Below are 14,041 nucleotides of genomic sequence, written 5' to 3' on the forward strand. Positions count from 1 at the left end.
AGCAAAGAGTAAGGCAGGGTGCAAGAAGGCATAGGGGGTGGACGGCAGCACTCTATGCAGAGGTAGGTGTGAAGCTCAGTACTGTCATATGTGAAGGGAACAGAGTGAAATCTCTCGAGAGCTCCTGCCTGTGGAAGCTGGAGCCCAAGACATAGATGTCCGTATTTTACATGGAAGATGTCTGTGCACAGAGGGCAGACAGCCAATGAAACAAAATTGTGGAGGCTGCCATCAGTGCCCCACTCTGCCCTCCTGTAAATGGGTCACTTTCCACCCCAGCAGCTGCCTCCATCTCTTTGCCCTCGACTTTCTCTGACCAGCAAAATCCTCATTGTCCACCCACACAGAAGACAGGACTATGGAAAATTAACACCCTGAGGGAGCAGCCCAAACACTGACTGATGGGAATGGGAGTATAGATACCTCACCTCCCTCACCCCACTGGTGCGACAACTACAGTCCCCCAGAGCTCCCAGAGAGATTGCACCACAGTGGCCCATAGCAGTGACTAACTTGTTAACTCTCCTTTCATTGGCTTCCTTCTCTTCCCTCTTTTTATCACACTTCACTACTGGTGTTTCATTTACCTTCCAAATAAACAAGTTGTATTTGAATCCTTGTCTCAGGTCTGTTTCTGGGAGGACCAAAGTAAGACAGAAACCTCAGCAAGACGTGGTAGGAAAAATGTGGGGCTGAAAGGCTGAGTTCGAATCCCAGCTCCTTTGTGTGTAAGGAATTCTGAGCTGGCAGCAAGCTTCCACATAGGTTGGTTGAGCACAAATTAGAATTTTAATTCTTAAAAACAAGGCCCAGGCCACACTACAGATATGCCATGTTCCCCACAAAATTCAAATCAAAACCACATTGATAACAAAGCCCCTTGGCTGGTTTTTGGCTTACTGCTGAAAGCATAGTCCCCTGATTTGTCATCCTGGGCTAAATATAAAAGAATTCTAGCCTGAGTCAGAAAGTTATTTTCAGCACTCGGTCTTACTTTGCAGCCATTGAAGGATGCTGTTCAGAAGGCTGTCTTTCTGGAGGCTGAGGTCAACCCTGGTGGCCCCTGGATTCCAGGGACAACTGCCCAATACTTCTCCCAAGGGACATTATCTCCTAAACACATTCTGACTGATGCCCAAGCCTCCCCCAAACCCACCAAATCTCAGCTTCTGTTTCTGGCCACTATCCAGAGCTGAGAACGAAGTCCCTTCAGGACTGAGGTCTCCTCTCTCAAAAAGCCACAGAAATAGGGGAAGGGGAAGTGAATAGACTCCAGTATTTAGTACAAACCTGCTAAGTCTTACACCCTGAAATTTATGATTCGTCAAAAAATCCCTTCCAGAGAAACATTGTTATGTATATTTCACAGAAAAGGAAAGTGAGACTTAGATGGCCAAATAACTTGCTGAAGGCTGCATGACCAGAGTTTGAAAATCCTGTGCCACGCAATACTACCTGACATTCCTCTTTCTCCACACTGTCTCTTAGCACCAGGAATCTCACCAAGTGGGAGGTGGGTGATATACAAGAGCCCACAGGTCAAAGTGGGACGCATGGTGCCTCTGCTCCCTCAGTACGGGACCTTGCTCTTATTTCTTTGAGGACAAGAAAAGAAAGCATGTATCATGACTTGTCAAGGACCACTATCCCTGCTCTGCTTACCCTGGCAAACACATGAGGCTTTTGCCTGGGATGAGACACTCTTGCCACCTATCCTTGATCCCTGCTGCTGTTGCTGCGGAGGATGGTGAGGGTGACAAAGTAGCCTGTGCTTCCTGGATGATGTCTTTGCACTTTGTTAGTTGCCCTTGGAGATATGACTCCTTACAGTCCATGGTGGGGAAGGCAGGGGAGAGGTTTGTGGGGAAGAGGGTCTTTCTGGCACAACTCAGACTCCAGTGCCCCCACTCCCTCCTGCCAGGCACTCTGCTCCCTTTTAAAGCCATCCCAGAAGCCTTCCCTGACCACTTCCCACTTCCACCGGGACAGCCCCATTATCCTGCATTTCAGCAGCCCATGGGCATTGCATTTGTTCAGTTGCTAAGTCGTTTATGACTCTCTGCAACCCCATGGACTGCAGCACACCAGATGTTTGCTCAAATTCATGTCCCTTGAGTGGCTGATGCTATCCAATCATCTCATCCTCTGCCACCTCCTTCTCCTTTTGCCTGCAGTCTTTCCCAGCATCAGGTCTTCTCCAATGATGTTCTTCGCATCAGGTGGCCAAAGCATTGGAGCTTCAGCTTCAGCATCAGTCCTTCCAATGAATATTCAGGACTGATTTTCTACAGGATTGACTGCTTTGATCTCCTTGCAGTCCAAGGGACTCTTAAGAGTCTTCTCCAACACCACAGTTGGAAAGCTTCTTTCAAAGCTTCTTTAGCACTCAGCATTCTTTATGGTCCAACTCTCACATCCATACATGACTACTGAAAAAAACCATAGCTTTGATGAGATGGACCTTTGTCAACAAAAGTGATGTCTCTGCTTTTCAATATGCTGTCTAGGTTTGTTATAGCTTTCCTTCCAAGGAGTGTCTTTTAATTTCATGGCTTCAATCACTGTCCACAGTGATTTGGGCATTGTGTTTATTGAGGCTTAATTCTAGGTTCTATCTTTTGCCTGCTCAAAAATATCCATATCTCCTAACTATCCAAAAATTAAAAGCCTAACTTTCCAGCATTTAAGGTCCTTTACCATCTGTCCCAAATGAAGTTTTCTGAGCATATCCTATAGGACATTCCTCTGCCCCAAACTTGTTATCCTATTGCCTACCTCTCCCTTCCACTCCTGATACACCCTCTACCCTTCCTCATCCTGCCTGACTCCTGTCTATCCTCAGACTTTGGAAGCCCCCCCACCCCAATATACTGGGCACCACCATCATCCCATCTTCTTTCTCATGATCTTTGATCCACATTGCTACTGAGTGAGCAGGACCTCAGGTATTTGAAGAGAGTCCAGGACACTGCCTGGCATGGAGCAAGCCTTGGTCAACATTTAATTCAGGAGTTCTTACCCTTCTTATAAAGATAGGGACTGTTTGGGCATCTGACAAAGTGTATGGAGCCTTTATCAGAATTACTCTTTCAAATGCATAAAATAAAATACAAAGGATTACAGATGAAATCAATTTCATTTATTTTTAATTAAAATTTGTGATTTAGTATTAAATGTACTTCCACATGAAGGCTTTAAATAACAGGATCCACTGGTGTGTTCTAGTGACCAACATTTCCAAATAGGGAGGAGCATAGACAATATTTCAAAACATCTCCACCAACTGCTAATATTAGGTAGAAAACTGACAATATTGCACTGCTTTGTAGCTGCAGTTTGGCGCTACAAAACAGTGATTTCAATATCATTTTGTCTAATTCTACTCAGGTTTGTTGCTTACACTTGCAGGAAATGCTTGATTTCAGGTAAATGTGAGTAAAACTGAAGATGGTGGTTTTTCTTCATCAAAGTTCATGGACACTCTTGAATTATATCAGGGACTCATTGAGGAGAAATATCCTGATAGCCCCTAGTTGATGAATGGTCAGAGCCCAGGAAAGGTGCCGTGGGAGGGGGAGTGGTGTGCAGACGGGCTGCCTGTGGAGAGGGGCTGCACCAGGGGCAGCCTGGGGCTCCCTGGGGCTCCCTCTTCCTGAGCATCTAACTAGCCTGGGTCTCTGCTCCCCACAGGCTCCCTGTTCCCACAGCTGAAGCCCTCAGAGGGCGTCTTCAAGGTTATCTTCTGGCTGGGCTACTTCAACAGTTGTGTGAATCCACTCATCTACCCCTGCTCCAGCAGGGAGTTCAAGCGTGCCTTCCTCCGCCTCCTGTGCTGCCGGTGCCATCATAGTCGCCAGCGCCGCCGCCCCCTCTGGAGTATCTACAGTCGCAACGGGCAAGCTTCAAATGGCAGCCCACACCCAGACTGCATGCCTGGCCCAGGTGCCATACCTACTAGGGCCCCACAGGCCTTCACGGTGCCCTCAGCCCCTGGCTCCCTGGGCACACCCAAAGCACAGGCTCCAGCTGTCACCTGTCGAAAGATGCCCTGCACCTTCCGTGACTGGAGGCTTCTCCGGCCATTCCAGAGACCTGCTACCCAGCTGCATGCCAAAGTCTCCAGCCCATCGCAAAAGATCCACACCAGAGAGGCCATGTGCGCCCTGCACTCAGAGGTAGAAGTGGTGTTCTTAGGTGTCCCCCATGATGCAGCTGAGGGCACCACCTGCCAGGCTTATAAACTGGAGGACTATAGCCATCTCCAAGAGACTGATATTTAAGGACCTTGAGTTAGGCCGAGGAGTATGCTGGAGTGGCGGGAAGGGTATGGAGAAGGAGGCTGTCTTTGTTCAAGAGGCTGGTGAGAATCAGAGACCCAGAAACGAATCAGCATCAGTTTTGGCAACTGCTCTCCAGCATCCGTGAGGAACTGAGATGGGGTGAGGGTTTTAACACACATGCCCCTAGCTCCTCCTTTCAAGAGAGGTGCTACGGGCTCCTTGAGGCCATTTGCTTCCAATCCCTGCATGAGAAACACTGCCCCATCCATGCTGTGAACCCTGGGTAGGTGGCCCCAAGTATAGCCAGGCATCCCTGTCCCTCCTCTTGGGGAGGAAAGGGCACAGAAGCCCTGCCTGGCTGTCCCCAATGCCTCCCCTCCAGGAAAGGTCACTGGGGCCAAGGATTCTCAATGGACATAATTTCTCCTTACTGCAGACTGGAGAAATCCAGTGAGCCTGCCACTGCCACCGGCATGCTTTGGTGGCAGAATGAATGACTGTCCTACAAGCATATTGTATAACCTGCAGGCCACTCTGCCCTACAGAGGCCCTGCCCTGCCCCTCATTTTGTCTTCCACAGGGCCTTACTGTTTACACTCTGTATATAGCTCCTTATGCCTGTGCCCATTACTTCTTGCTGGGATCTAGAACCATCAAATAGGGAGAGCTTTGTCATTTTTAGGCATATTTATTGGTCAGGGTACTTCTATTTTCTCCAAACTGTGCAAACTGTTCCTCTTTAGCTTACAACCCATGAAGAACTCTTTTTTTTAAGGCCCACAACAGGATAAATTGAGTTATCCTGTGATCTGTGTTCACTTTCTAGTTTAAGCCTAACTGTTTCTTTAACTGATGGCTTCTGTCCTTTGGGACTTTCAGCATGACCAAAAGATTTGGGAATTTTGTTGGCTCTTAAAACTCACATGATTAGTCTTTGAAAGCAAACAAAGTTTAACTTTTTCAGTCTCACCAGATACATCTGTGATGCTCTCAGGGCCTCAGTCTGGAAGGTGGCCATCAGTGAAATTGGTGAAACATTCTTTACATGAACAAATATACAAGCCCAAGTAGACATGTGTACATGGTGAGTGAGGGAACACTTACCTGGAACCGTGCTTATTAGCGTTGATGGTTCAACAAACCATCCAAAATCTGTTATATTCCCAAGAGGCTATAGGTAGCTCAGTTTGCAACTGGATAATACCAACCACACATGCCCAACCAGCAAAGGAATGATGATGGTAGCCCAGTGGACCTTTGGAAGGAGAACTGCTAGATAATACCCTGGGGTGTCTGGGATGGAGGTGTTCTGAAACAGGAAGAACCAACTGCTGGGGCCAACATGGACCAGTATTTTCAACCAGAAGCTTCCTGTAGTAGGGAGGTAGTCTGTTGAAAAGGTCACCACAATTTCAGACTCCTCATCCCAATATTACAAGGTAGAAAGACAGCCAATATCATCTGGGCTCAGGAGCAGAAATTTCACCCTGTGGATCTATAGCAAGTACTGGACTTTCAGGCCTGGCATCCCCAAGGCACAGGAGGAGCAGTTAAAAGCGGATACTGGGAGCATGTTGCATACATCAAAGAGGGCCCCATCTTGCAGCACATTGGCTGCCCTAACGCTGGGAACACTGGCACGGCCCCCAGAATCTTCTCACAGAGGTGGGGCCATCTGTCAAAGCAAGGAGGCAGACCCTTGCGTCAGTGTATTGAACGCTGGGCTTCCGAGCAGGAGAGTTCAACAGCAAGAGAGGGTCTCTTAGAGGGTTCCCACATGCCAAGGCAGTTGAGCCCACAGGAGTGGGGACAAGGGATAAGTGTGGAGAGATAGCTTTCATCAGAAGGATTTAAGTGGTGGCGGGGTTGGGGGGACTCCCTGTTCTGGATGACAGTGGGTGTAGAGGCAGGGGGGGTCAGCAGCTTGCCCAGTACTTGCTCTAGGCTTGATGACCAATCAGCAAAACATATCTGACCTTTAAGCCTCAGCTTCGGTCTCCTGCACATGGGGCCCTCAGCACAAAGCTGGCCTCTTCTTATGCCCTCCATACTAGGGAACAAGCCTTCGGGAGAGGCGGGTGGGGCTACAGAGCCCCTAGAGAGGCTGTGCCAGAGCAAGGGCATCCAGTGACCCAGTTCTAAACATCAAATAAAGCACTTGCTGACCTTATTCTTAGGACGTGGCAAAGAGTCCTGGAATAGCCAAGAGGAATGGAGGGAGTAGCAACAGCCTTTCTAAAGGAAGGAGCCTCTTGCAAGTGGTTTTGGGACATCTGGAAGAAGTGCATTCACTGCACCACTTTCTGGGTCTTCAGGTGCCCCAGCCCCATCCACGACTGAGGGAGTAGAGAAGACTCTCTCAGTGCCCATGAAAATGGGACTAAGTGTTCCTTTACACAATCCTCAAGGGATGGAGTGAAGCCAGAAGGAGTCATGAGTGAGAAGGAGAATGCTCCTGTGAGAAGTGACAGAGACAGAAGCAAGCCTCCAAGGGCACTGGTATTTGCCCAGTTCCACCACCCACCCCACCCCCTGCCAATTCCTTAGAAAGCTGCATTCCCACTTCCATCCCAAGGTCCCAGCTCCAGTCCATCCTCCCTTTCCAGCTGGGCTCTTGTGACCCATCTTGCTTTCTTCCCACAGTCTCCAGGACCTCTGTCCCAGCATTGCCCAGGGCTGTTTTTGCAATTCACCTGGGACCTTTCATTTCCCCAATCTCCTCCCCCTCTGTCTCTGCCACAGTCCACACTGGTGGCCACTCTCTGTTTCCTGAAATATTCCTCTCCCTGCCTGATCCACACCCCTGGGATCTTCTGATCACCTGACCACATTCTCTCCATCTCTCTCTCTGCCTCCTGTGCAGGTGCCTCTCTATGCTCTTCAGTGTCCCCAAGGTTCTTTTCTTATCTCAACTTGCCACCCAATCTCATCCACTCCAAATCATCTTAATGACCACTTGTACATAAATGGCTCCAAAAGTGTCTGTCTCTAGCTCCAAATGTGTCTCTAGCTCCTCCCCTAGATGACCTCAGACACCTCAAATACAAGCCCTCCAGCCTCCTCCAAAGTCATGTCCTCTACTTGCAGGCATGACAAACGCACTGATGCTGAAGCTTCAGGCTCTCAAGGGCCCTGAGCCTGCCCTCTCTACTTGCCGTTATCTTCCCAAGACCTCCTTCCCAGACCCCTGGCTCAGAATTAAGCCCTGAGTGGCCCTCAGCCCCTCTGGTAGTTCACACCAAGGTCATCCAGGCTTAGAGTTCACCAGTAGAATCCACATCTTCATCCACTACGAGGAAGTGGGCTGTCTGACCCCGGGCTACTCAAGATTAGGTGTGAGTGTTCATTAAATCCTGGATCGATGGAGTTGCCCCATTACCCTTTCCTGCCACACTGTTCCCATGCCCACCTGATGGCTGGCCAACATCACTGTCTTTGTAAGACCCTCCCCACAGCTGGTTCTACCAGTCCTCAAGGAGCTACAGCCTGCATCCTTCTCCAGCCAGAGAGCCAGCTACACCCTGGACTTGTGAAGAACGAAGTCTCTTGCTCCACATGCCCTGCTGCCCAGACCCCTCCTGGAGTCCAACTCTGCAGGTCACTCACCATCACCACCACCAGCACTACAAGCCAGTCCCTTAGTCCCTCTGGTTTCAGGCGCTGACAGGTCCTGGGGAAAGTTTTTGGACCTCAGTGACTTGTCAGAGCTCAACTCCTCTGTGCCCTCCTGACCCCGTTTCTATTCCCATCCTGTCATACCCCTAGGGAGTTACATGTTCACTGTCCACTTGGAAAAGAATTTCCTTTTTTTTTTCTTCTTCTTGTGGTTCCAATGAAGCACAAAACCAGATGCTTATAAAGGCTAAACCCGTCCCATAGCCTCTCAGCTCAGAATGGCTCTCTAGGGAGCCCAGTAGATCCAGGTGGTGCTGGGGATGGTAACTTTGGGAAGAGGGCCTGCACTCGGCTCTCCTGAAGGTCTAGGCGGTCACTTCTTCCCTTCCCCACCCAACACTTTGAGGGAGCAGGGAAACAAAGAAACTGTTGAACAAGACCCTGCCCTACATTCTCAAATTGCTCTTGTCTAGAGAAAAATTAAGCAGGAATTGCAGGGTGAATTTGGAACCAAGAAGAAATATAGGAACTGGGACCACAACAGGCTGAGCTTTTAGAGCCAGGAGCTGGAAGGAAGGACACATTGGAAGAGGACTTCACCCATGAAATTTGTGGATATTCCTTCCAGTAGTTTGACATTCATGTGACTCCATCATACTGTTTGCATCCACCTTCTTTTGTCCTGCCAGAAACCATAGGACTCTCAGCTTCCATTCCGGAGACAAGCCACAAAGGCCATGGTTCACTGGCCAGCCTATGGATTGACTAATTAGAGGTCAGTCTGAACATCTGGGCAGGCAGATAGGCATGAGATGGAGCACGTAGTACAAAACACAGCTGCCTGGGTACCAGTGTCTGTGAGTAGAGTAATTCTCCTAGATGGGGGAGGGGTGAAGCAGATAACGAAGGACATAAGCGCCCTGGATATGTTGAAAATGCAGCTACAAGTAATCAGGAAGCTGCCTAAACACTGGTTATTGTTTTTCTCACTTCACAACTTATGAATTAGGTAGTTTCTGGCATTGTCAGTCACATACCCAAGCTCTTTCTATCTTTGCTTCATAATCTTTGGTGTGTTGGTTTTTCTCCTCCTTGTCGCTTCACCATGATCAATGGTACCATAAATCACATTCATATTCAAGGCAGAGGAAAAAGGAGAAGGGTCTGGGCTATGGCATCTGCCTCCTTTTATCAAGATAATAAAAGTTTCCCCTAAACCACCCTTCCCCAGCTTACCTCCAGAAGTGGATGCCATGACCACCCTGCAAGGGAGACTGGTAACAAAAAAACAAGACGGGGTGATAGGTCTGCAAAGTGGGCCAAATTTAGTCTACCACCTGACTTTATACAGACTATGAACTAAGAATGGGTTTTACATTTTTAAATGGCTGAGGGGAAAAAAAGTCAAGAGATTATTTCATGACAGGTGTATTATATGAAAGTCACCTCTTGGCCCACAAAGCCTAAATTAAAAAAAAAATTTTTTTGTCAAAAAGTTTGTTGACCCTGCTTTAGGGCAACATGGATCATTGCCTCCTATTGGAAACCACTGCTATTCTGAACAAAATCACAATTCTGGCAGCAGGAGGAAGCAATGGATATCATGCAGGCAACTCTCAGTGTCTGTCACATAGGCCAGTCACATCAATGCAAGCCTTTGTCAGCTATCTAATCTGCAATAGCATAAGCTAAGAGCTCCCCCTCTCATCAGGAACCTAACCAAGGGGGTTTTTTAGGAAGCCCTCTACCTCAAGGAGAGTTTCCCAAACTGACCAAAGGTGTGGAATTTTGAAAAAGTAAAAGGGGACACAATGAAATATCTGTCTGGCTATGCCTCAAAAGGCTCAATCAGTTATTATTTGCTCAATGAACTTGCCCTCAGCCAAGGGGCTGGTCCTTGGTATTACAGGTGTAGAAAGTGAGTCTGGTCAGTGTCCCACAGTTACCAGTCCAATATAAGCTACACAGATGACCTGCCTCACTAGGACATGAAGTTCATAAGCCCAAAGCCAATGTGCTTATTTTTAATGGGAGCTATAACTTAACTATCACACAAACCAGTGTTCTCATGATGATAAATGAACTTAATGGGAAGCCAAAGTGTGGTCTGAAAGATGCTTAGTGAGTTCAGAGGCTGAGCCAGGAAGTTAAAGGGAAAAGTCACTTACTTAGTACACCAGGTATGGGGACTGGTTCCCAGGACAGGGTTCCATGCCCCAATGCATTGTGCCTCTGACTCCCTCTCCATCCTCCCATCTCATGTTTTCGCATTTCAGCCTTTTGTCTTACTCTGTTCCTCAGGAGTGAGAGGTAATAACACAAACAGAATATATAGTAAATGGTGATAAGCAAAAAATATATAACAGGGAAAGGGAACGGGAAATGTTCAAGCTGTGGAACATTGTACTTTCAGATTGAGTACCCAGGGAAAGTCTCAGGTAAAAGGTAATATGTGAGAAAAGGCCTGAAGGTAGTAATGATGTAAACCATGCAGAGTGTTGGGGAAAAGCATTCCTCACAAATGGAACAGCAGGTGCAAAGTCTTAACTTAGGAGAAGACTTGGTGTGTTCAGATTAGCGAGCAGGGCAGGGTCGATCAGGCAGATCAGGCAAAGTAGAGGAATAGAAAACGAGGGTGCCAGAGGCAGCAGGTGATGAGTGCCAAAGTGCACAGAGCCGTGTAAATAACACAGGACTCTGGCTTTCCCTCTGAGTGAAGTGGTGCCTTATAAGAGTTTGAGGAGAGAAGTGACAGGGTCTGACTTTGGGTGGACAGGGTTATTCTAGCTATTGTGTGGAAATAAAAAAAAAAGAAACAAAGAAAGACCAGAATGAAAGCAGGAGGCCAGTTGAAGAGTAGTGACAGCAACAATCTCAGCTGATGATGGCTTGGCCAGAGGAATGCAGGTGAATGAGAAGAGGGAGATTCTGAATATTGTGGAGATGGCATTTCCATGGGCTACATCCATGCTCAGCTTTCCTTTCCCAAGTTACCATCTATACCTGCCTGCCTTATTAGGAGCCCTTAACATCTCAGGAAAGACTATGATTAAATCAAAACCACTTCCAACTTAAAGTGACATCCTGTCAAGTCCTTAATAAAACACTTCTCCTTAAAATACCCACAAATACTTAAAAAATAGGATAGAAATTCAATACATGTCTGAAACATAAGGCTATCAGCTAACCATTTGGCAAACAGTGGGAACTCTAAAGGTAAGGAAACAGAATTAAAAGGCTAGCCAAAGTTCTATCCCTTGTATCAAAAGCACCACTGGCTGAGGGTGAGTAAGGAAAAGGCTCTACCCTCTTCAACCAGAGCCCCTCACAGCCTACTCCTAACTCCAAGAAGAGCCTGCCCAATCATCTAATCTCAACCACTGTCCTACTGCCAAGAATTGCTTTCTGAAAAGCCAAGAATACAGTCTATGATCACCCATAATCCTGACTCCCTGCAGGAACTTTCTACCTTTAGCAAAGACTTCAATACTGTCCAGACTTGTGGGTCTGGGTCAGAAAGGACATTGAGAGTGGAGGGAAACATTGTAATTTCTCAAGTTCTCCATTTGCTAGAAAAGGAGTCACAGCATTTTTTAGAATAATGAGCTGAAAACTAGGCAGTGGTTAGATCTTTCCTCAGTTAAGTAGGACAGAACTAAAAAGAGCTTCTGTCTCTTCTAGCTCCTTGAGCCAGAGTCAAGCTATGAAATGAATCCTCCAGGAATCTGAATCCCTTGGCCCATTCCTGCCAGGCCCCTTTGCTAGAACTGTGCCACCTTTGTACCCTGGGTGGCTTCCCAATGCATGGGCCATTGTTCACTCTACCACTAATGCCAACAAATATCCCTCTTGGGTTAGATGACTCTCCCAAAGAGAGATGTTAACTCCTGCTGTGATAATGCTGCAAAACAGGCCCCCCCTAAATTCATAGGTTAGAAGAGCAAGCATTTGTCTTTCTTGTCTATGTGTCTGTCTACAGGCCGTAGGTTTGATTCCAGGCTTCTATAAGCTCAGATCTATTCTCCCTTTCTCCATATTCTCCTTGAAACATCAGCTATCAGGGACCTGTTCTTATGACAAATTGCAAATACATGAGAGGCAGAAACCCAACTGTGCTAACATGTTGGAAGCTTCAGCTCATACCACAATGTGTCTGTTCACATTTGTCTGATAGCCAAAACAAGTCAGATGGCTAAGCCCAAAGTCAAAAGGGAGGAAAATATACTCTATTCCCAGAGGAAGAAAAGTGATTGATATTTGCTGAATATCAGTTTCAATGAATATCAATATCAGTATTTGCTGATAATCTTTAATCCATCACAGGGAGTTAGGTCAGGACTTCAACACGTGAATTTGAGGGGACACAATTCAGCCAATAACAACCTCTTTAGTGAGAGGAGATGTGAGTTCACATAGCAAAGCAAGCAGAAATAAAAACTGAGGTCACTTTTGCCATTATCAACCCCACGTGGCAACACCAATCTAGCTTTTGCCCCAAGGTAGACCAAGCTCTATCAAAAGGAATCAGGGTTCTCTGAAGAAATCGCTGTTTCAATGGCAGAGACAGGAAATATACAAGACATGCCTAGAACATCTTATAGTGCCAGAAAGTCAGGAAGTGTTCAAAATGGAAAGAAAAAAAAAATCCACACATTGATGGCAGCAGGTCAGAGACATAGGAGCCAACTGAAAGAGCTCCCAACAACCAAAGTTGGAATAATTTAACAACAAAATAAAGTAGTGTTAGATTATAATCAAAAATATAAAATAAATAGGCACGAGTCCATTCTGATATAAATAAATGACTGAACAAGTTAATAAATGAAAGGGGGAAAGGAAGAGAAGGGACAATTTTCCTGTGCAGAAGAATTCCAAATAAATTATATAGATACTCTTCTCTAAAGGAGGGGAACATAACTCTCCACTCTCCCTAAGTGTGAGGGCTGCAAAGTGACTTCCTTCCAAAGAGGACAGTATGATGGCAGGGGCGGGGGGGGGAGGAAACTTCACAGTGCAGAAACCTGACAATGCCTATCTCAGCAGTGATCAAGGTCAAAAGATGAGATGAAAAAGGCACTGTAACTCTGTGGTTTTCCTCCTAAAAACCTATAATCCCAGTCCAGTCATGAGAAAACCATCAGACAAATTCCAATAGGGGGCACCCTACAATATACCTGAGTATACTACTCAAAATGGTTAAGATCATTGAAGATAAGCAGAGTCTGAGAAAACATCACAACCAAGAAGAATCTAACAAAATATGATGGCTAAATGTAACGTGGCATCCTGGACAGAATTCTGGAACAGAAAAAGACATTCGTTTATTCATCTTTCCTTAGTTTAACCTATGAACTTTGGTTCACTGGTTAAAACACTGGTTTGCTGGTTATGACAAATATACCATATTAATGTAAGATGTTAATGGGGAAATGGGGGTAGAGGCTAAATACTAACTTTTTTTACAAGTCTAAAACTATTCTTTAAAAAGCTATTAATACCAAAAAAATGATAGAGTTGAACGGATAAACAGATACACAATTATATTTAGACACTTAAACTATTCTCTCAACAATCAAAAGAACTAGACAGAAAATCAGCAAAGATATAGAGGAAATCAACAACACTATCAGCCAACAGGATCTAATCAACATCTGTAGGATGCTGCACCCAACAATAGCAGAAACACATCCTTTTCAAGCACCATAGATCATATGCTGAGATAGACCATATCCTGAGCCATAAAACAAACCTCAACAAATTTTTTAAATTTATTTCTTTTTAATTGAAGGATAATAGCTTTACAATATGTGTTGGTTTCTGCAATACATAAATATCAATCAGTCTTAGGTACACATGTTCCCTCCCTCTTGAACCTTCCTCCCACCTCCCACCTCCCATCCCTCTATAAACCTCAACAAATTTAAAAGAATTGAAATCATACAGTTCAGCTTCACTTGGGGAATAAAATAAGTTCATAGTTCCTATTTATTTATTTAGTAAACTTACTTACTGAAACATAATTAAATCTTCCTAGCACAGAAGCTGGCATAAAAAAGTCTGATGAATGAACGAAACAATGAATGACGGAATGAAGGAACAAAAAAGAAAATATCTTGTTGTTCAGTTGCTCAGTTGTGTTCAGCTCT

The 14,041-nt window shown here is 46.0% G+C and overlaps 1 protein-coding gene across 1 annotated transcript in view; it reads left to right on the forward strand.

Moving 5' to 3' along the window:
• Window positions 1-13,628, forward strand: part of ADRA1D (adrenoceptor alpha 1D) — a 31,484-nt gene extending 17,856 nt beyond the window's left edge. Inside the window, exon 2 of the mRNA XM_043884097.1 lies at window positions 3,691-13,628. Coding sequence (XP_043740032.1) covers window positions 3,691-4,280 — 590 coding nt within the window. The 3' untranslated portion in view covers window positions 4,281-13,628. The remainder of the gene's footprint in view (window positions 1-3,690) is intronic.
• The last annotated feature ends 413 nt before the right edge of the window (window positions 13,629-14,041 follow it).

Source organism: Cervus elaphus, chromosome 23, assembly GCF_910594005.1.
Source record: "Cervus elaphus chromosome 23, mCerEla1.1, whole genome shotgun sequence".
Lineage (NCBI taxonomy): Eukaryota > Metazoa > Chordata > Mammalia > Artiodactyla > Cervidae > Cervus > Cervus elaphus.